Consider the following 22,243-nt stretch of genomic DNA (forward strand, 5'->3'; position numbering starts at 1 on the left):
TGTGACTTCCTTCACCATTACTTTTCATTTCTTTGTGTCGGTCTCTGAGTGACCATCCACCTGAAAGACTCTTTTCAGCTCTTCCTTTTTTAAAATTAGATTTATTGGGGTGACCTTGCTTAATAACCTTTAGTTCCTCTTGCAGGTCAGGCCTGTTGGCAACACATTCTTTGCATCTTTGCTTTTCTGGGAGTAGCTTCATGCCTCCTTGTTCTCAGGCCAGTTTTCCCAGACACCGACTTGTCAGTGAAGAGTCCTTTCCTTTCAGCCCTTTGAATACACCGTCCACCACTCCCAGCCTCTGTGGCTGCTCAGGAGAGGTCAGCAGTCAATTTGACAGAGGCGCCCACATCCGGAGTGGGTTCTTCTGCTGCTCTCAGGACTGGCTTGTGTTCTGTGACTTGTGAGTTCAGTTGTGATGCCTCTAGGAGAGAATCACTTTCACTTTACCTGACCTCATATTTGTTAGCCTTTCTGGATGTCTAGAATGCTGTTTTTCATCTAAGTGAAAAGGTTTTGGTCATTATTTCTTCGAATATATTTTTAAATTCCTTCCTCTCCTCTTTCTGGATTCCCATGATGTGTAAGTCCATGTGCTTTATGATGTCCTATGTTCACTTTTCTTTTCTTTCTGTTCCTCAGACTAGATAACCTATTTACTTTCCTTCAAGTTTGTTGATTCCTTTTCTCTGCTGGCTCCAAAGAATTTTTCACTTCAGTTACTGTATTTTTAAACTCTAGGATTTCTATTTAGCTCTTTTTAAAATAAAATATTTCTACGTCATTATTGAAACTCTGTTTGATAGGACACACCACTTTCCCCTTCAGTTCTTTAAACGTCGTTTCCTTTAGTTCTCTGGACATATCTATAGCAGCTGAACTGAAGCCGGCTACTAAGTCCAGTGTCGGAATCCTCCCGGGATGCTGTCTGTTGCCCTTGGGTGGTTTTCCCCATGTTTGAGACATATATTTTTTATTTCTTTTATTTCTTCTCATAATTTGTTTGGTTGAAACTAGAAATTATAGACGATATATTGTAGCAAAACCAGCCGTCCCCCAACGATTTGTTACTGTGCACTCTTTTTTTCTCCCTGCTGCTGTTGACTTGATTGATGACTTTTCTGAACTAACTGTGTGGCTACTAAGTTCTCTGTCTCCTTTTTAAAAAACTCTTGGTTTTGTTTTTAGGCCTGGCATCATAGGGGTCACCCTCAGGTTAGTATAGTTGAATGGTCAGTTAGTGATCAGTTGGCAGGTTTCCTCAAACGCCTTATGCCATGAGGGCACTCGTAAAGGAGATCTGAGTGCTGCAGGGGCCTCACAAACCAGTGCTCCCTCGTGCTTGTGCAGGGTCTCCAGCCAGCCAAACACCTGGGCCCCCTTTCCCGCCAGGTCTTTCCTGAGTGTGTGCATATGCAAGGTTTTTTCAGACTCGCCTGTGGACACTTGGTTTGTGCAGTACCTGCTTCCTCTAGTTGAGACCACAGTGCTGGGCGGCTCCGGTGAGCATGATTCCAGCATCTGTTGGTTTGGATGATGCTGGGGGAAGGTGGCTTTTCCAAGGAGCTTCACAACCAGTCCAAATAATGGCTGTGCTGCGGGGATTTTTAACGGAGCCCCCCAAGAAGCCTACCTCCTCCAATGTCTGTAAGGTACCTGCTTTTTACACCATGCTCCAAGGAGGGATGGAAGCCCAGGTGAACACAGCAGGGTCCTACTCTTCTTACCGAGGTCCAGCTTCTCATGAATGAACGCTTTCTATTTGTCTTGCATCTTTGGTTCATTTCCAGATTCTGAAATCATAGACTTGAGAGTTTTGTCAGTGTTTATATTGCTTTTTGGGGGAGTGATTCACCAAGTTCCTCTCTCCATCACTTGGGAAGTCCTACCTATTTCCTGGTCCTTCTTGAGTTACCAAATATGCCTCCGTTGATCACTGAAATTCTCTGGTAAAGAAAAAAAATAGCCTACCTTCCTCTTCAGCTTGCTTGGAGCAGGAATCTCTGCTGAACTCACCTCTGGTGGGAAACACCAAGCACAGTAGTGGGGCTGTCACAGAGCAGAGAGACAGCTCAAATCAGAGCTGGCAGGGAGTGAATGTCCTTGGGCCTGTCACTCATTAACTGTGATTCTACTGAGAAAGTCAAATGACATTTCTGTCTACCCCTCGGTTTACTGCTCTGTCAGTTGGGCTTGACACGGGCAGTTTTGCACCAGAGGACTGTTCTGAGGTCAAATATGTGAACAGAGAATACTGGGAAGTGCTGTAGGCCGCGTGTCCAGCACCGGCTGCTGCTGCTGCCGTCGGGGCTTTCCGTCTGTTGGCAGTACTGTGTCACATCAAATCAAGAATGACACAGCTGAGAAGGGAAGAGAATTAGTACAATTGCAAATGTCTTCTTCTCTGCCTGGACCTGATGGACATCTGTGAGCTGGTGAATATCGTTCCCCGGGAGTCCACATGCAAGAACGCACTTTTTTGTCAGGAAGACCACTTAGAAGTGTCCGTGTTTGGCTGGCTCTATGCCTGGAGCTGCAGGGCCCAGAGCCAAGTGCCTAGCTTGAGTTACAGGGCCCTGGCTGCTCTTGCAAAAACACAGTTGTCCAACAGATGCAGACAGAGCCCTGCACCGCTCTGGTCACTACTCTCCCCCCAGACACCAAGCCCTGACAGTCCACCGACAGCTGGGCATTGTGAATGTGGCCATTATGCTTTACATACCCGGCTTTATGGCTTCACGCTCTGGTGACAGAGATAGCTGAATGCTGCTCGCGGCTCACGGGTATGGGGGGTGTTTGCGAAGCGCTCATGCTCTTATGCGCGAGCATCAGAGAAAGAACATGCAGCGCCCAGGCCACGCCGCACGCTGGTTTGTGATGGGGGCAAAGCCACCTGAGTACTTCCCAAACAGTGTTCACTTCTTTGCAGGAGGAAATGGCATATCTACACACGAAAAGCCGGTGACACCACCATGGAGTGCTCACACACGGACACTTGACTATTGCTCAGAGCTCACCTAGGACAAAGGCCGAGTCAGACGCGCCCCCCTCACCCGTAAACAGTCATATCTGAGTATCAGCTCCCACTACCACCTGCTCCAAAGATCTCTGCATGGTGCTGACTGTCCAAGACCTATGAGAACCCTGGCTTGTCCTTTTTGTTTCTCTTTGCTCCACCCCATTTCTTTTCCTCAAATTAATCATTTTGAACAACTTTCCATTTAAAAAGGGGACAACCTAAGACCTCTTGTTAAGGGTGAAAGAAGAGGGCTGAAAGCAGCCCCACCAAGTTCCCTTTCAAGGACACAGAAAAAAATTGGGCTGTAGAATGAGACTTTGGGGAGAAAAGCAGTGTAATTCAAAGTGCTCTGTGTTAGTTACATGTGCACCAGGTAGCTGAGAGAAGGGCTGGCACCTGCAGACACTGAAGCTCCAGGTCATGTGACCCCCCCAGGGGGAAGGAACAGAAGCCACACTGACGTCACAGCACAGGGGGGGACACGGCACCCTATTTATGGACAAGCTCACTCAGAGGACACTCACAGCCGTCACTGCCTTTCTCCTCCTTCCTCACCAAGGGGCAGGTCCCTACCTGCTGCTGTGCTGGCGTCTATGGTAGCAGGTTTCCAACACAAATGCACCCCCCACCTCCAGACACAGCAGAAACCGTGCCTGTCACAGCCTCCACCAGGTCAGCAGTCCTTCCACTGATCAACAGCCTCTGGTGGTTCCCAGGTAGAAGTCAGGTTTATCTGGACTAACACTAAGATATTTAAGCTGATGTCTGCACATCTGTCTGACTCCCTTGGAGGCACAACCACCCTGGAAGCTTGGCTCCATATCTCTGTGTAGACACTGACGTCCTGGGAAGGAACAGGTGTGCAGAGAGGCCGGGTCCCTCTGTGGCCCTCGACACCAGGGAGAGGAGCTGTGAGAGGCCCTGCCCCACAACCAGCCGGTCCGGGCTGGGAACTGGGTGGACTCCGTCCTGTAGGGTCTCCAGAGAACTGTTTTTTTTTTTTTTTTTTTCATTTTTCTGAAGCTGGAAACGGGGAGAGACAGTCAGACAGACTCCCGCATGCGCCCGACCGGGATCCACCCGGCACGCCCACCAGGGGCGACGCTCTGCCCAGCAGGGGGCGATGCTCTGCCCATCCTGGGCGTCGCCATGTTGCGACCAGAGCCACTCTAGCGCCTGAGGTAGAGGCCACAGAGCCATCCCCAGCGCCCGGGCCATCTTTGCTCCAATGGAGCCTTGGCTGCGGGAGGGGAAGAGAGAGACAGAGAGGAAGGAGAGGGGGAGGGGTGGAGAAGCAGATGGGTGCTTCTCCTGTGTGCCCTGGCCGGGAATCGAACCCGGGTCCTCCACACGCTAGGCCGACGCTCTACTGCTGAGCCAACCGGCCAGGGCTCCAGAGAACTGTTTTTAAACCTGCGGGGCTCCCACACCGATGACAGTCCTGTCTCTGGGTGGTGTGTGGTATCATTTTTATGTCCCGAGACCGCCAAGCTGACGCCCATGTGCGTTAAGGCTGAACACTAATGAACGATTTGCACAGCTGAACTCGTTCTCGGCATCGTGTGGTGGCTGACGTCCACAGTATGAACGACGCTGTGGGCTCACTCCCCATAATACAGACCCTTTCAATCATCATCAGGAACGAGGAAGGCCCAGACCCGGGCGCCGGGCCAGGTTAGTAAAACTTTCCATGAGGAAAGCCTTTTGTTGTCTCTCAGAGCAGCTTAAGCACAGGAAAGGGGGGCTCACAACCCAGACTCGGGGCAGACACGATCCTGGCTGCCTGGTCCACCTGCTTGTTGTTTTAATGACATCTAGACTTCTGGAAACCCCAGAGCTCCTGAGGAACTGAAAGGGTTGATTGTGAATTGTGGCAGAGGCGGCAGGGAGACCAAGGTGACAGTGGGAGCTTCGGTGGCAGACAAGCCAACGCCTTGGGAGCCATCACTCCCGTCACATGGCTCGGAGGAGGGGCTCCATTTTAGCAAAACGGGTGTGGGTCCCCCTCACATAAATTCTGGAATACACTTCCAGCATATGTACACAAGTGGGACACAGACACAACGATGTGTGTGTGAGCATGGGAGTGCTGCCCACGGTCCACGTAAGTACATCAAGGGACAGTCCTCCCCAGAGGGGAGCCAGTCACCTCGTCCAGCTCTTGACAACAGCAACCCACAGAGACCTGGCTCATGTACTGCTCTTATGACACAGTTTAAAAATCTACATACAAATAACGTGAGGGCCTTAAAACTAATCTTTAAAAAATGTACTCCTGTGGGTTCTATGATGATCGGGAAGTCTAAACTGAGAGCCAAAATCTTAAGAATATTATTACACCAAAGAATAAATCATAATTGAAATTTATCAACACCCTAAGTACCTCTGAAACAAAACCTGGGAGTGAAAACAACCCAAAACAAAGAAATCCTAAAACACGTTGGGGGTTCCTTTCACAGGAAGTTCTCGGGTGCTTGAACCCCCCTGGAGAGGAGTGGAAATGTGGGTAGAGTGTCAGCTCTTCCCTGTCCCAGCACATCACCCAGCCAGTCTGCAGGTCACACGCTCTGCAGACACCATGAGCTACCCTTGTTGGTCTCTGAGTAATGCAACTACTGACTGCCTGCATGCCTGCTCTGAAGGACCCTAACACCTGATGATTGCCCTCTTCATTCCACACTGCAGGAAAACAAAACAAAACCCACATGAAAAAGCAGTACACACGTGAAATAAGTTTCTTCTGACACTTCCCAGACCAGTACTGGAGTAGGAGCTCATGTGTCCTGCCGGCCCTGCATGGCTGCAGCACGTCAAACAACACTCTGGTGGGAGGTCAGGCCATGGGGATGGTCACAGTGCTTCCTCGGTTGTCCAGTTTGTCACCCTGGGGACAGACAGCCCACACTCAACTACCACTGTGTCCCTGTAAGTGAAAATCACAGCGAGCTCCATGTGAGGCTCTCCTGTCTTGGTGGTTGGCGAGGGCTAGAGCAGACTTCCCTGGGCACGAGGGAAATGCCAGGAGAAAGCATGTCAGAAGCCTGGAGCGCAGACCTGGTCATCGTGCTGGGAGCCGGCAGTGCCGCGTCCTTTTGAGAAAAGGCCCAGCCAGATTGCAGGCTGGGATGGAGGGAACCATGATCAGCCATCTAAACCGCTTATCAGCTCCCCAATCTCCCACTGGCCCCTATGTGCAAATCCACAGAGTTAACTGTCTGCTTCTTGATGGTAAGACCTCTCGCAATGACAGGCATCTAATACTTCTCTGATGTAGTTGGTTTTTGTTGTCCTGTTTTCTCTTCCCTGTGCCTTCCTGGGGTAGGCTGCACATTCAAGCCTGAGATAAGTGGAAGGACAGGGGAGGCCTGGAGGGAGTTCTATAGACCCATCTGGGCCACCGTGGCTGGGTCCTGACTCGGTGACACTGGGAACTTGAGGATTCTGAAGTGCCTCACATGCCCTTAATGGACATGTGACATTAAACAAAATACATACCAGACTGAACTACTCTGAGCTCCCTTTAATTAAAAGTAAGCAGGGTGGGGGTGAAGATGGCAGAATATAATTGGGTTGAGAAATCACTCCACAGCAAGGTGTTGCAACTCTCAAAGGTTGAGTAATCCCTGTTCTAGAGATGCCATGAAGTCCATGGGGCAGGTAACATGTCAGCCTAGAAACCCAGTTCAGGTGCTGTCCTGGCAAAGGCACACCCCTTGCCCTGACCCCCTCCTGCCCGGGACCAGCCCTGGCCGCCCAGGCAGTGCCCACCCGCTCCCAGGCCTAAGGCTGTGCTCCCAACACAAAAACACAGGCTGTCCTGAGCTTTCTGGAACCTTCCTCCACCTAGAATGAGCAGGAGTGTTGATACTGTCCCTGTTGGGTAAGTTAATTTTCAAAAACCTCAATTATGCACAGTGGTGCACAGTGATCTGCAAAGCACAGCAATGTGCTGACTCGCAGTGCAAAGCTTAAGGAAGGAGTAGGTCAGCCTACACCGCTGTCACTTTAAACCAGCCACATCAAGTAGCCACAGTGCAAACCCACCCAAACACTCTGAGAATTCAGGGTAGTAGGCAGGGCTCAGATTCCTGTGCTCACGACGTGGCCTCAGTTCAGCGTCCCACTGTCCTGGGGTGACCTGCATGGACATCACTGCTCTCATAAGTGGGCAGGTTCCAGGTTTCGAGAAGTCAAGCTTGGCACAAAGATCTGGCTTCAAGCTCCTGCCATGAGCCCTGACTCCTGGAAGATGGTTTACCCACCCCCCTGGTAAGACGGGGCTCTCTCCTCACCGCAGCTGTGAACACCCCAGACTTCTAAGGAGAGCCAGACCTAAACGCACATGGACTCGGGGCACTTTAGCCACTCAGACTGCAAGAAATATTCGATCTGCTTTCCCAATGGGGACGGCTGCTTGGATCAGACAAGGTATGCTTCTAGATGCCAGGACAGAACCGGGTCATCAGGCCTGCGTGCTCAGACCAACTCCACCCAGGGAAGCCTGACCTGTGAGGCTGCAGCTCGGAGACAGGGCACGTGCATCCCATGGGCCCCTCAATCTCCAAACGTGTGCAGTGGGGGCATGGCAGGGGTTGGTCAGCCATCTACACCCACTGCCAGCTCTGAAGGACCAAAGGGGAGTATGCTCTCCCATGGGCAAAGGTCAGAGTTGTGAGGGGCCCATGGCCAGCATTTACTCTTCAGTGGCTGAGACTTTTCCCCGTGGGGGTCCAAGGACAGCACAGGAAAATGTCAGGGGTGGGGCGTGTATGGAAAAGGTACGCATATTCACTGCTTTCTAGGGAGGCCTCCTGCAGTTGCCTGAATTTACCCCAATCCTGACCCCAAAGTGCATACTGCTTTGCTCTCGTGGCTGAAACTGAAAAGCTTTGTTTACAACCTGTCTAGGACGACAGAGACGTAGTGAAAACAGGCCTCTAAGTGTGGCCTGGGATAGGCAGATGGGACACACGTGTATGAGCTGCATGGGCTGGGCCCTGCTCAGGGGCCCCAAGCTCCACGTGGGACTGGACACAGTGGCAGACAACGCCTACCAGGTGGTATAGGAATGACCAGGGCAAGGAGGCTGAGCGCAGGGAGGGACCAGTGTCATGGGAGAGTGAGCAGAGTACCTGGGGGGAAATGAAGACTAGGTGGCCTCACCACGGAGAGGAAATGTGGGGAGCCAGGCATGGCGGGCACGGGTACTTTAAAGGTGAGGCCTCTAGGACTGGAGCCTGGTGCCCAGTGGGGGTGTGACAGAAAGGAGCAGGGTCCATCGGAGGTGCCGGCTAGCGTCAGAACTCCGAGGAGCAGGCAGGTGGTCTTTGGGACACCTGGAGCTCCACACCACGCCAGGGGCAGGGGACAGTGCAGAGTCTATGCTGTGTGCCTGCAAGTGTGACAATGGCCACCCCGAACCTATGGACTCAGGATGACCATCTTTCTCAGCTTTGATCTCTCAACCAAATCCAGCTCCTGACACGAAGTGAGCCAAGTCCTAAGGGGCCCAGAGATGGGACCAGCGTGGCCCCGGTACCCTACCACCCCCACACTGGCCCCTTCTCGAGGGGCAGTCCAGCATCCGTGAGCCCATCACCTATGGGACACTGCCCAGTCATGAGCCACTCTGCACACCCGAGTGAGGCCACGACTGCCCACATGTTGACGTTTGTGAGTGGACAGCATATACCACGTGTGTTTCAAGAGCCACCTGACCTTTCACCAGGCTCCAGACAAGACTGTCACACCACTGAGTGTTTTCATATCTGTCCTGAGTCAGATGATCGCCACTTTTAGATAAGCCATTATTTAAAAACTGTTCAGCAAAGGGGCTATAAGAGGCTGGACCTGCAGCCAGGCCCTGGGCGGCTTCGGGTCCTAACGGGACGCCACCCACACTTGGCAGCCCTCGCATGGCTCAGGCCAGCACAGCAGGGCACTCTGAGTTTTGGCCAGAATCCCCAGGATAGTGCTCCCTGTGGGTCAATAGCCACAGGCACCAACAAAACAGCACAATGTGTCAGGCGGCTGCCCCACCACTGTACGGGCACCCGCAGACACGCCAGGGCACACTCCTCCGCCGGGCAGCACGTTCGCACACCCCTCTGCGCACTCACACGACGCCAGGCCGGGCGTGCACCTGCGGCTGTGGGCACTTACCATCATCCAGGTACAGCTGGTCCAACTCTTGAGGCTCTCGCTTGACCGATATGGGAGTAGGGGCCACACCCTGATTACTGTCCTCACGCACCTCGGGCAGCAGCAGAGGCCGGGTGGCTGCAGACTCTTTTTCCAGAACGTTTGGCAGTTGGTGCTGCTGGTGGCCCATCCCGGGTGGGAGGGTTGGGCTGCAGGACTGCAAACAGGTCGGCTCTTGGGTACTGGGCGGCAGTGCAGATGAGGGGCTGTGGGGACAGAGTGCTGGCTGGCCACCCAGGGGACGGCTGCTGCTCAACTGTGGACTCACCTGTGGCTGCAGCAGGGCAGGGGGCGGCTGCTGGGGGGGCCCCGGGTGCACGCCCATGGGCCTCGACACCTCTGGGCCGGGGAGGACCCCTCCGGCTGGCCGCTGCAGTCCGAGGAGACTGTGGCCAGGGCTGGCCGTGCCCTTGCTGTAGGGGGCGGAGGATAGGTCGTGGAGCTTTGGGCTGGCACTGGACGGTGGTGACATCATGATACTTCTCTGGGGACAGGGCGGGAAGCCCCCCATGAGGCAGGACCCGGGTTCGGGTGGCAAGGCCAGCTGTTGGCTGAAGCAGGGTTTCGGGAGCGGGCTCAGGCCCTGGCTCATTGGTCCACAGGTCAGGGCTGGCTCGTAGTCATCGGTGGGCTCTGTTTTTATGATTGGAACTGTGAGGAGGAAAAAAAGTTAAGTAAACACGCTGCAGATGGGTGCGACGGGGCGGGCTGTGGCCAGGACACCCTCTGAAAACAAATAGCATCTTGACTGAGCCCCTGTGTCTCCCGCCCGGCTCTCCCACCCAATTACAGGGGAGGGCGTGAGTCATCGGCTCCGAAAGCTGCAGCTGCTTCTAATACCGAGAGCACTGTTTTCCTTGGAACCTCCCTCAGCACTAATGTGCTATAAAAATCCATCTGCAAACAGCAGTGGGAGCCTGGACCCGAGGGCCCACGGATTTGTAGCAATCAAAGTGAAAATGCAAACTTGGACACACCATTGCATCTGTATGCTACCGACGCCGTCTGCGTGTCTGCGTGCCGGCCGGCTGGAGACCAGCACAGCGCATTCGGAAGTCAGCCAACACCCAAAAGCAAAGACCAGTGATGTCGAAGCAGGAGAGGGGCCCTCGGCACCTGGAACAGGGACACTGCCTCCCCTTCCCGCCCCTTGGTCTCCACTCCTGAAGGACAAGCAGTGACCCGGCTGCCCGGCCGATGCAACGGCTCCTGAGCTGCTCCGAGTCCACCCTGCCCACAACTCACTAGAAGCCGATGAGGCCGCGAACGGGCTGGTATGCGGCTGAAGGCAGATGGGGCAGGAGAGGGTCCTGTGGCCCTGGCTCAGTGCTGTCTGGGCCCCAGACCACCCCCACACTTCCATGCCTTCTGTGTCCTGTTTTCTCATCAGTTACATCTTAGTGGTCGTTATTCTGAAAGTGACTACAGCTCACAATCCAAAACAGATGCCCTTGTGGCTTCAGAGACTGCAGTGTGACAAGGAGCTGTCACCAGACCCTCCAAATCACATGTCACCCCTCCTGGTTGGTGGAAGGAATGTCCCTCAGTCATGGCCTGGGGCCTGCACATGTCCAGGCCGGGCGGCCTCCTCTAGACATGACTACAAGTGTATCTCTGTCCTGAGACAGGAAGGCCCTTCCTCCACAGGTGTGCTGTTGGCTCTGTACTATGGCAGGTACCCGTGGTCCCCCAGCGACTGGGTGAAGATGTCGGTGCTTGGTGCACAAGCTACCGGTATGCCCTGGGGCCAGTTGGCCCGGCTGTTGGCCCGGCTCCTCCTCTCAGCAGAAGGCGACACTAAGACTAAATGCCATGCTGGTTCCAGGCAAGTGACTCCCAGAACCTCCATGACTTGAGCTGTCAGCTCTGCGGATGTGCGGGGAACTGCTGTCCATTCCAACTCGCGTCGCTTGTCCATTGTCACGGTGTTCCCTTCGCACACAGACTATGGGCATGTCTTAGAGTCCCTGGATCCTGGGCGGCATGGACAATGGAAGGCAGGGAGGAAACGCAGGGCACAGTCATGATGTGGACTCCACCTGGCGTCTGTGACACACAGAGGCCACTTGGCCCCCGTGTGGCTGAGAGCCGTGAGGTCTTCAGGCTGCGAGAAGGACACGCTGCCTCCACCCAAGCCTGGGCATCCCCAGCATTCAGGGGATGCTTAACAGCCATGCTGTCAAGTCCAGCACGGCTACCTGGCAAGTGCTGGCCGCGGGGGGGGGGGGGCAGCAAGCCTGGTGGACACGCGGAGCATGGGCAGTCTTCCACGGTGCCTGAGCAGCCCTGGTGGCAGCCACATGGACCCCCTGCAGCGCCCAGCGCCATGCTCTATCACCGGGAGGGTGTCCCTCTGCTTCCAGAGAGCACACTGGTTAGCACCCAGGGCGGAGGGCTGGAGTCCCTGTCATCAGAGGGGAGCCTGCTGTTGCTGCGGAAAGGACAAGAAAAGCTGGCTGTTCTCAGAGATAAATTTTAATTTCATGTCAGTGATGTCTGTGACACCTGCCAGTCCCGGTCCAGCCAGCAGGGTGAGTGAGTCCTGGGAGGAGCACGCAGCTCCTGAGGGGGTGCGTATGCTGATGTGGTGGCCCAGGCCCCGAGGGTGGCACACACTCATTCAGGTGCTCAGGGGCTGCTGAAAGTCTCCAGCCGGCTGCCCCAACTCCCTCGTGATGCATCCTCCCGCCACCCGCTCCACGTCCACAGACAGGCAGTGAGTGAGCTGGATGCGGCTGCCCAGGCAGCAATGTCCTCACAGCTACCAGGCAACAGCTATGACCTCTCCTCCACCCTGCGGCCGAACCTCTGAGGGTGGCCTCAGCTCCTCCACTTTGAAGGGCTGGGCAGCGGGCGGACAGTCTCCCCACGCGGCTCTCTATCCTTGTGCTGGCCAGTGTTGCCCTCAGGATATCACTATGGCCAGCTCTGCAGGTAGAGCTCAGGGACCAGTCACTGCCCCAACCAGAATCACCCTCCTGTTCCAAGCATTTGTGAACCCAGAGACCCTGCACCTGGGTGGTGGGTCCCCACAAACAGACATGACCAAGACAGAACCAGAGCCTTCCTGCTCAGAAGCACTTGTGTGAGCTGTGGGCATCCAGAACGGCAGAGGCTCAAGTCTGCTTGAGTTTGGTGCGTTCTGGAGTTCAGGACTGGCTGGCACGCTAAGTGAAAGCCCTAGTGGGACTCTCCCTGGCACTGGAGTCTCGGCCAGGAACAAGGGCCAGCATGTATGTCTCTGTCATGACGAGTCCCCTGAGCTCTTTAAACCTCTTACCCTGTCTGCTCCACACGATACTAAGGGTGAAGCCCAAATGGGCTGCCTGGGAAACACTAACAGCAGGACTGTGACCTACCCGCCACACGGCCCAGCCAGAGCCAGAGATTCCTGGGGGCCGGTCAGTGGCCTAGTGGGCACCTTCGGTGGCTATCTGCCCACTCTGCAGCCACAGTATGTCATTTATGCCACTGAAGCCCTGCTGGCACTGACTCCGTCAGTCTGCTCCCAGGGAAGTCCCTGCAACACGACCTGGCAGGGGCCTCTGTGTCCCCACCTGGGCCAGTGGAGTGGGGAGAGGACACAGGAAACGTGACACTCACCAGTGGCTTCAGGAGCCACAAAAGGGTGGAGAGTGGATTCAGGGCTTAAGCTCTACCCCACCCAGCCTTCCCAGGACTCCCCGGTGACCCTGCCCAGCTGGGCCTCAGATGTTCCTACCTATGTCTGCAGCCGCTGCCACCCCACACCCACGAGGTGATCTGAACCTTACCGGGAACGGGCTCCCCCCTTTACCACATGTCTGGGTCCAGTGGGCTCCCTCTAGGAACAGACACGTGCACACAACGGAGGTACCCCCACCCTGCCTGCTCGGGCTCCACACAACCCCAGGGACAGTGGTTGCTGAGAAGCGGCCAGGACAGAGACACCCTAATGATCCAGCAGCACCTTGGTGCGGGGGGAGGGGAGCTCCAGGACAAACTGCCTGAGCGCAGGCTCAAAGACGGATGTGGGCACAGATGCTCCCTGACTGCCCAGCCTGGGTGCATGTGAAAACCTGAACAATGGGAACACGAGCCCGGGGACTGAAGCCACAGCTCACGGGGTCCTCATGGAAGTGAAGAAGCTTAAAGGCAGGGACCAATATGACTGCTTGCATCTAATTTGCCTTTCTTGCATGTTCACAGGAAATGAACACCTCTCTGTAAACCGGCCTCCAGGGGCTTGCCTCCTGTTTCTCATTAGCGAGGGTGGCGGATGTGTCCGTGGGGCCTCAGTGGTGGTGCCCACTCGCTGCTGCCTGGCGGGTCTCCTCCACCCAAGCACTTTCCTCCAGGCCTGAGACTCTGTGTGACGCATGTCTGGTTACCTCGCTGCGTCCACTACGCTTGCTCGTCTGGCCGTAGAAATGGTGACAGAGGACCCCCGAAGAACCACTAGACCAGTGGGGTGTTTATGATCCACGGTTGCTACAGACAGCCAACGTGGGAGAGGTCAGTGCCAATCTTTAAGGCCGCCAGGCTCATGAGGCGAAGGGGTCACCTCAGCATGGCCCAGTGACGGTCCTCTGTGGAGACCGTGTGTGTGGATCTGACCGTAAAGCTGCCACCTCCCTCCCAAAGCTACACCCTGTGCTCTGTCCAGGGCGCTGAAGTGTGCTGCATGTCTGGTGCCAGCATCTCACTGAAGGTCTCGGGAGTGGTGACATCAGCCACCACCCCCGCCCCACCGCCACCCCACCTTCGGCCCCAGGGAGTATCTATCCCAGCGATGTGGCTCATGTCTCCAGGAGTTAGACTGTGGGGTCCCCACACTCCTGCCATGCACATACCCCAGTTTTGGAGACAAATGCAGATGACGAGTGAGCCAGGCTCTCCCCTGTGACCCCCTACTCTCCCTGCAGCCTCTGCAACAACATTCCAGAACTTTTCTGGCCTCACTGTGAGAAACCCAACTCCAGCCAATGGGCTCCTGTCTCCACAGGGCAATGACGGGCAGGAGGCGCTTTCTGTGGAAGTTTCTGTCCTCTGACCACAGTGGGGGCCTCCTTGCAGCCCCGCCTGCTGCCATTCCTGGTCACTGGGTCTGGAGCTAGCGCATGCACTCCAGACCCAGTCCTCGCAACCCACAGACTGGCACCTTGTGACTGTGTCCCATGCAGGGCATTGGAAGGCAGCCCCTGTTCTTTTGGGGCTCGGCCACCGTCACCCAATCTGAAACCTCTTAGGTCAAGCAGACAAACTTGGGCCCCAAGGTGTTGGGTGAACAGCTGATTTCCACCCTGCTGTCCACCCAGGGGTCTGGTGCATTTGCATACGGCCACCACAGGCTGTTTTAATCAAATAGAATGGAGGTGGCCAGTGGGCTAGGCTGACAGTGACAAGATCCAGGGGTAAAATCAAATTTGGTCCCAATTTGACCTTGAACCCCAAGCTGCTTCTGGGGGGTCAGGGGCAACGCGGGAGGACTCATGCCAGACTGTAGCTGCCTATAGGCCCCCACACAGAGTATGCTTCTCTGTCGCTGTCAGACAGTGAGCACATTGCCACCTTGCCTAGAGTGTGGGGGTGCTGCCTAGGCCCGTCACACTGTCCATCTGTGGCTTGGGCACAGACCAGGACCAAACACAGTAAACCAGTGTCCTGCCTGACCTCTGAGCCAGCCGTGTTTCCTCACTCAGGGCAACCCCAGTACTCCCACCATGAGTCTGGGTTTGGAACCATCCTCTGGTCCAGGGGTAGCCGAAGCCCTGAAGGGCCTGGGACACGTGTTCTTTTCACGTGTGACGGAGATGTCTGGGGACCGGGCCCCACTTAGTATCAGCACCTCGTGAATCCCACTGTGATATTCACAAGACCATGATGGAACTTTAAATAAATATGGATATAATCTACACGTGAGTTCTCAGAGCTCATGTTTTACTGGCAGGGGCCCGTCCCCGGCATGGCCCTGTCCCCAGCGTGACCCTGTCCCCGGCGTGCAGGAGGAACATGTGGGGCCTGAGAAGCCTCCTGAGGAGGTGGACACTCCCACCCTGTGGCTCTGTAAACACTTCCCAGTGAGCAGACATCTCTCCCACACACAGATCTGGGAGGACACAGTGTCCACTCCTTGCTCAGAGGTGGGACTAAGTCATAGTCCTGAGCTTCCTGAGTTGAGAAGAGTCCTGCTGTCACCCCCCACCTGGTGTTCCAGGGAGAGTCACAGATTGCCTTGGGCCTCAGTTTCCCTACTGTAACACAGATGACATCTACCTACAAGATGGTGAGGAAGCAAGGCCATGGCCACAGAGCCTCCCCCCACGCTTGTGGTTACTGCTGGGTTCCCCAGGGGCTGTGGCCTCAACAGGATGAGGGACTTCGCTCTGTCCATCCACTGCAGGACCTCACAGTGAAGACAGCCACCTGCCAGTACCTGGCCTTGGACCTCTGGCCTCCAGGACTGTGGTCAGTGAGTGCGGTGTGTGGCCCTGTCTGTGGCGTGCGTGACACAGCCCAAGCCCTCACATCCCCCTGTCACCTGCAATGACACGCTCAGCAGGTACTGTACAGCAGGACCAAGGGAGGAGGCACACAGATGACCCAAGTGGAAGGTGTTGGATGTAGCAAGGACCTATCCCCCAGGCACACACACGTCTTAGTGATGTGACCTCAGCCGTTTCAACTTGAATTGCTTTACCAGGTCCCTCACAGCCTGGACAAAAGAGGTTTTGTTCTCAACCCCAGGAACAAAGAGCAGACTGTCTCCTGTGTGCTACAAACCCAAGTTCAAGTCTTACCATCAACATAAACACCAGAGTGATAACTTTGGGGCATGACTTATTCTAGATAACAAGAAAGGGAAGCAACTGCAGGAACTGCGGGAACCACCAGCTCCGGGGGCTGGAGTGCGGCTCGGTGGCCAGGCTGGCCCTCAGTGGCCCCAGCTCCGGCAGCAAGCACATTGCTGGGTGTGGTCCAGCTTCCTGCTGCAGGGGTGCACTGCTGTCTTCTCAGCCCGGGACGTGGGCCCAACTGTCACCCAGGTAGGCTGATGGCCGACAACGGTCAAAACAGACCACACAAGCCAAAAGCTACATTGATCGGGTTCCACCCAATAATTGCCAGAGCTGCGTGGGCAGGAGCGTGACTCACACTCTGTGGTCGCTTCCAAGCAGCTGTGCCCCGAGGGCTGAGGGTCTGATCCGAGGCCCAGGGATCCTCTCTGGGCCCCATGATGGCCAGCGGGAGTGACACTTCCTGCAGCCATAATGGGACCCCTCGTGCAGGCGCGATGGGACAGGCTGCCTGTCGGGATGCATGGGGCCACGTTGGGTCTTGTCCACATGCATCTGCGCTCCACTTCTTGGTGTCCAGCCTCACTTCTGACTCTCACATCCCTTGGTTTGGGTAGCCTATGGCCCTCAAGTGTCTAAACCAGACCCCCTTCTGTGCCCTCGGCCCCTCAGGGTTACTGTGTGCCTGAGTCCTGTGGAAAGGCCCCCGGTGGCCCCACCCTTTGCAGGAATACCTTCTAACCCATTTCCTGAACAGGTGTGCTGCGTTCTCTCTGTCTGGTTCAGATCCCAACTCCCATCCCACGGCCTGGCTTGCTCTGATCTCTCTGGGAGTTCTCTGTTCCAACTTCCAGTGCTTGGCCTGTGGTCTGGAGGCTGGGTCAGAAGGCCAGGTCTGTGCTGGGCTCACAATACTGACCGCCTGGCCCAGGGCAGCTCCTAGGATGACATGCTTCAACTCTCCTCTAACACATGGGGACCCCCGGTGGAGGCTCAGCAACATGCATCAGACACGCTTCAGGAGCTGGGTTCACACAACCAGGCAGCTGAGGGAGACTCTTACGAGAAGGCAGCCGCGCGGAGAGCCAGGGTTCTCCGACCGCAGGTGGACAACTTCCTGCCATGCCCCAGACCCCCGTCACACCCTGGCTAACTCGTGGCCACTCCAGACCTGGCCTTATTCTCACTCCTCCTGGGGGCTGGTGCGGGGGACACATACTTCCCCCAAGACATCGCATGGTGCCCTGGACACCTCTGTTAAGTCAGGTTTAAATATGGACACAGAGGAAAACTAGTCCCTCGTTTTCTGGCCGTAAGAACAGAAATTTAAGGACAGCCTCTCGGTTCTGTGAGCCTTCAGTGAGAAGCGACATCAAGGCCTGAGCACACTCAGCCAGGTACTGGCCAGCTCCCAACACCAACGCCCTCCCTCGGGAGGGAGGTTCCAGAGTGTCTACAGAAGCAGCCACACTACTGGCCACAGGCCTGCCCACTGACCATCCGAAGTCTTGGGCTGCTGGGTGCTGGTGGGTTCAGCATCACCTTGCCCATCTGCTCTGGCCGCCTACCTGCCCCCTCGGCCTCTAGGAGGAAGTTCCCGGATGGGCAGCGAGGGTCAGAAACGTCAGCATGATCTGCTTTATTTGAAAGCCAGCAGGTGTTGTGTGGTGAGGCGCTGGCCAGGCAGCCTGTGTGGACCCCTGCGGGGCCCCCTTTGCGCCTCCCACTCCAGTCAGAGGTGGAAACGGCCTGCAGGAGGGACATGCACAGTCTTTCATAAGATACACACTGGGTTCTGCAGGTCTGCAAGGACGGGCTTGGGGGTCAGACACTGCACGTCCCGCGGCAGGCCTGTCACGGGTCTGGGCCAACGGCTTGAGCTCCTGAGCTTATTTCTTTGTCTATAAAATTAGGGATATTTGTGAGTCGAGGCCCAGGAGGGGCCCTGGGGTGAGGGGCAGTGGACAGGAGAGGCCCAAGGCTGAGGTCCAACCAGCAAGCCAAGTTGCCATCGGAAGTCACAGTTGCACACTGAAGCAGTGAAGGTAATTACTTTGGGGTTTAACTTTAATGCAACAAACTTGGGGGGAAATGAGCCAAATCTCTCAGTAGGACAGGCAGACCCAGAGCTCACTGTGACATCGGGGCCACTGGGGCCTGTGTGTCCGAGGTCCCACCCATGCCGCCGACTGCCCTGAGAGCTGGGACAAGCCCATGGCATTGGACCGTGAGCCCAGGGACCAGAGACACATCCTCACATAGGCAGCCACAGTTCTGGAATCTGCAGAGACCTGCCCACCACTCAGGCTACCCTCTCTGGCTACCATGGCGGGATCCGTGTGGCACCGGGTTCTGCTTACTTATGGACCGAATCGCGCAGATGAGAACTCAGAACCTACTCTCCCCATTCCCCTTGCGGTAGGGATGTGTTTTCAATCAGGCCATAACCTACGAGGATGACTGGCTTAACTGCTGACTCTCCAACAATGAGGACAGAGGGGGTGCCCCATCTCTATGGGGCTCCTTCTCCAGGTTGCTAATGTCCCCCACAAACCCTCCTCCCCCCCAGGCAGGACCATCCTGGGGCACCTTTGTCCCTGGTGAGTGACCCCAGGGGTCAGAGCTGCTTCTCCCCACAGTCCTGAGAGGTTCTGTCAGGGACAGAAAGCCATGTGGTCACCACCACGTGGCCTCTGGTACTCTGTGTTTAAAGGACAAGCAGGTCCCTTCATGGGAAGTCCTGGTTACTAGGGACCCCAACAAAGGTAGGGATATTTGTGAGTCTGGGCCTTCTTGGTGACACTCCCAGACCCTCAGCCATGAGCAGCGGTGGGCAGGGTCCTTTTGCCACCACAGGCACTTCTGGAAAACCAACTAAAACACCTCAGATGGAAAGACAAACTCCCCAGGACCCAGGAATTCATCACGGTTTATTTTCCTTGTTTTGCACAATTCTGAGGTCACAAATTGGAATTTGTTCTATCATGTGAGCCCTCATCCCTGCTCTGCTTGTCCCCCCCCCCCCCCAGAGGAGCGCTCGTCTGGAATGCAAGCCAAGGGACCCATAGGGGACGTGGACCTCCCCCGTCCCCCACCACAGGTCTGCCCCTTTCTACCTGTCCTGACACTTGATCTCTCAGAGCTGCGGCCCCTGCTGGCATCTCTGTCCTGTGCTGGCTACCAGGTCCCCAGCCCATATGGCTTCCCATCAGAAGGCTGCGTTTACTCCCCATTAAGCAAAAGCAGGGACACACAGGAACCTGGGGGGAGCCTCCCTACAGGGGTGTGACCATGTGCAGTCTTTTGTAGAACTGCCCCAAGTGCTCTTCTGCCCTGATTACTACCCCAGGGATGATATAGGGGGTGAGTACACGGGGTCTCCTGTTTGCTGTGACTACCTACAGCCCCGGAAGCTTCTCTCCATGAAACACTCAGCCCCTCCCCACCCTGCCTTCCAGAGAAGGGTAAAGAGACAACTGCCTTGGGCCCATGAAGACCAGGAGCCAAAGATGACCCACAGACCCAGACACTGCTGCTTGGAAACCTCCCAGCACTCTGACCACTGACTTGAAACATGACGGGGGGGGGGGCTGAGGTAGGTGTCACCCCTGTCATCAGAAGGTGACATCAGAGCTGAGATGAGGAGGGAGGGTGGCAAGAAGGTGAGAGGGTGTGGGCCCTTCCAGCTCTCTGCTGAGCTACACACACTTCCCACATCTGAAACACGCAGCATCCTGCACAGAGAACGGTCTGTGTGGGAGGGGCCCTGCACGAGGCCCCGCCCCCAGAGGCTGGAGTGTGATGCAGCTAGGAACAGTGATGCCATGTGTTCTGACTTCCACCCAACTTTGAAGAAAAACCAGAAGTGAGACTTGACCTTACAGATTTGCATATGAAAATGAATCTTGGATTCAAGTGCATGTATCTCCATGAGGGTCCTGTACATTTCAACAGCATGTGTTATAAGCTTGAAAAGAATCTGCCAGTATACATGAGCACACAACCACTGAGGCTGGTGTCTGCCGCGGTCACGTGGAGACGGCCCCCAAACCAGGAGGGGGACGTTACAGCCTTACAACTGAGGTCTAAGAAAGAAGGAAACAAACCAAGTACCTTAAAATCAGGTGACCCTCTCCTGACTGAGGTCACGCCTGACCCCACGGGCAGAGCCCTGTCTGCAGAGCCCCGTCTGCAGAGCATGTGACTTTAGAATGCAGGATGGGGATCTGTCTCCGTGCCGGGGGTGCTGGCATAACACAACTATGTGGGGAGGCTCTGGGGGACCTCCAGGACGCGAGGTGCAGGGGCTGGCACTCCGGCCCTCTGCCCGCTCACACCTGTCAGTGCGGAGAGTAAACTCAGCCCCAATGCCAGGCAGCAACACACGCGAGGAAAACACCAAACTGAAACTGCTCTGTGAGCTCTCGTTCATCATTCGTTTATTTGTCTGAACAGCCACATCGGGACAGCCCCACGATGTAGGCAGAGTCCAATGCGGGCAAAGGCCCTGCTCCCACGGAGCTCACAGGCTAGGACCCCACAGGCGTGGCGAACCGGCCCCAGGAAAACAGCTGGGGCACCACCTCGGGCTTTGTGGACAGAAAGCAAGTTTCAGAGACAAGGGAAGAAAGGAGATGAGGGCCCACACCACCAGGAAGGCTGCACAAGTCCAAGCCATAGAGCACCCAGTAGTCACTGCTGGTGGGATGGACGAGGGCACTGTGGGTGGACCTAGGGCACCAGCTAGAGAAGGAAGGGTCCAGGTGAGATGTCATTTAAAGCTTGGTGATGAAGGTGCCAGAGGAACTCGGGCACACCTAGAGCTTGGTGTTGGAGGGCCGGGTGGATGTCGTGGGGGTGGAGGACCAGGGGCTGACATGGGGGTGGAGGGCAGGGCAGGTATTGTGGGGGTGGTGAACGGGGGGTTGGGGGCAGGCATTGTGGGGTTGGAGGACCAGGGGCAGATGTGGGGTGGAGGGCTGGGGTAAAAGCAGAGCGTGGGATTGGGGTTGTGGGGCAGAAAGTGCCTTACTCTCCATGGGCTGAGACTGCAGGATGGCAGGGTGAGTGACACAGGCTGGTGGGTGGCGGCCCTGCAGGAGCCGACAACCTCAGTTACGCATCCCTGGTGGCCTCGACCCAGTCCTGTAAGAAGGTGAGCAGGCACACGGGCCCCTCCTCTTCTGACATGGGCTACTGTATAATGCACAGCGCCTGTGAACTTGGAGCAGGGAACCTAGAGCTATTTTCTAAACTGCTCTACAAAGAAATCTTTCTGTATACAGCCTAGGTTTTCCTTAAAACATTCCATACTTAGTCAACTGGGGTTGAAATTTAATTAGGACACAATCATTACATTTTGAAAAAAAGACTAAATATTTTCTTTATAGGACACATTGCACCTTATTCCAGAAGATGGGACCCATGGTGCATATGCAGTACAGACCACCGAAGCCTGAAGGAGCCACAGCAGGAAAACAGCACCACCACCCCCCCCGCCACCCCTCGCCTAGGCAGGTGGTGCGGTGACCACTGTGGCCGTGCATACACGCAGGGTATGGAGATCTTACAGCAAATCTTATTTATCAAACTTTCATTCTAACAGTTTGGTGTCGACACTGAAATTCTGGAGCTTCCCATGACCTTGTCTACCATAAATGGCATTTTATATTCAGGGAAAACGGAAACCTTCCCCAAGCCTCCGTTTCTGCTCAGATGACAACGTGGCTGCTTCTGTAACTAGTTTTTGGCGTATAGTTTCCCTCTTAACTCTTGTATGTTTAGAGCAAAGACTGCACAGCTGAGTATCCACAGACACAATTAAACCCAGAACAATGCATGCTGTCCACTGCTCACATGCTCCGGCTGCCAGGGAGACGCACTCTTGCTTTCTGCTAGTTGCTGAGGGGGGCAACGCAAATAATAGCCTTTTCTTTCAGAAAACACCCTAAAGAGTTGACAACTGATTTGTTTTTAAGTGATAAGGAGCCATCCTGACAACGTGTGGACGGGCCATTTGGATGAGAACACTTTGTGGCTGAGCAGGAGGGGTCCTTGGGCCTAAGAGCCTCGTGGTCACAGGACGGTGTACTTAAAGGACGAATGTCACGCGGGGTTTTAGCACAAGCACAAACCCAACAGCGTTAACGACCACATTGGGCAGCAGCCTTAGGCTAAATGGCAAGGGTATACTTCTAAAGGCGCCTGCGAGGTAATTACAGCTGTTTGCTCCCACCTCAAACACCCA

The 22,243-nt window shown here is 55.4% G+C and overlaps 1 protein-coding gene across 4 annotated transcripts in view; it reads right to left on the reverse strand.

The window, feature by feature from the left end:
* The window catches only part of NFATC1 (nuclear factor of activated T cells 1), a 92,762-nt gene that overhangs the window by 21,117 nt on the left and 49,402 nt on the right, over window positions 1-22,243 (reverse strand). For 2 of the 4 annotated variants that reach the window (XM_066246333.1, XM_066246334.1), the window contains exon 9: window positions 9,182-9,871. In XM_066246333.1, the coding sequence (XP_066102430.1) occupies window positions 9,182-9,871 (690 nt within the window). The remainder of the gene's footprint in view (window positions 1-9,181; window positions 9,872-22,243) is intronic. The other 2 variants (XM_066246335.1, XM_066246336.1) reach the window with 2 other exon arrangements.

Source organism: Saccopteryx bilineata, chromosome 11, assembly GCF_036850765.1.
Source record: "Saccopteryx bilineata isolate mSacBil1 chromosome 11, mSacBil1_pri_phased_curated, whole genome shotgun sequence".
Lineage (NCBI taxonomy): Eukaryota > Metazoa > Chordata > Mammalia > Chiroptera > Emballonuridae > Saccopteryx > Saccopteryx bilineata.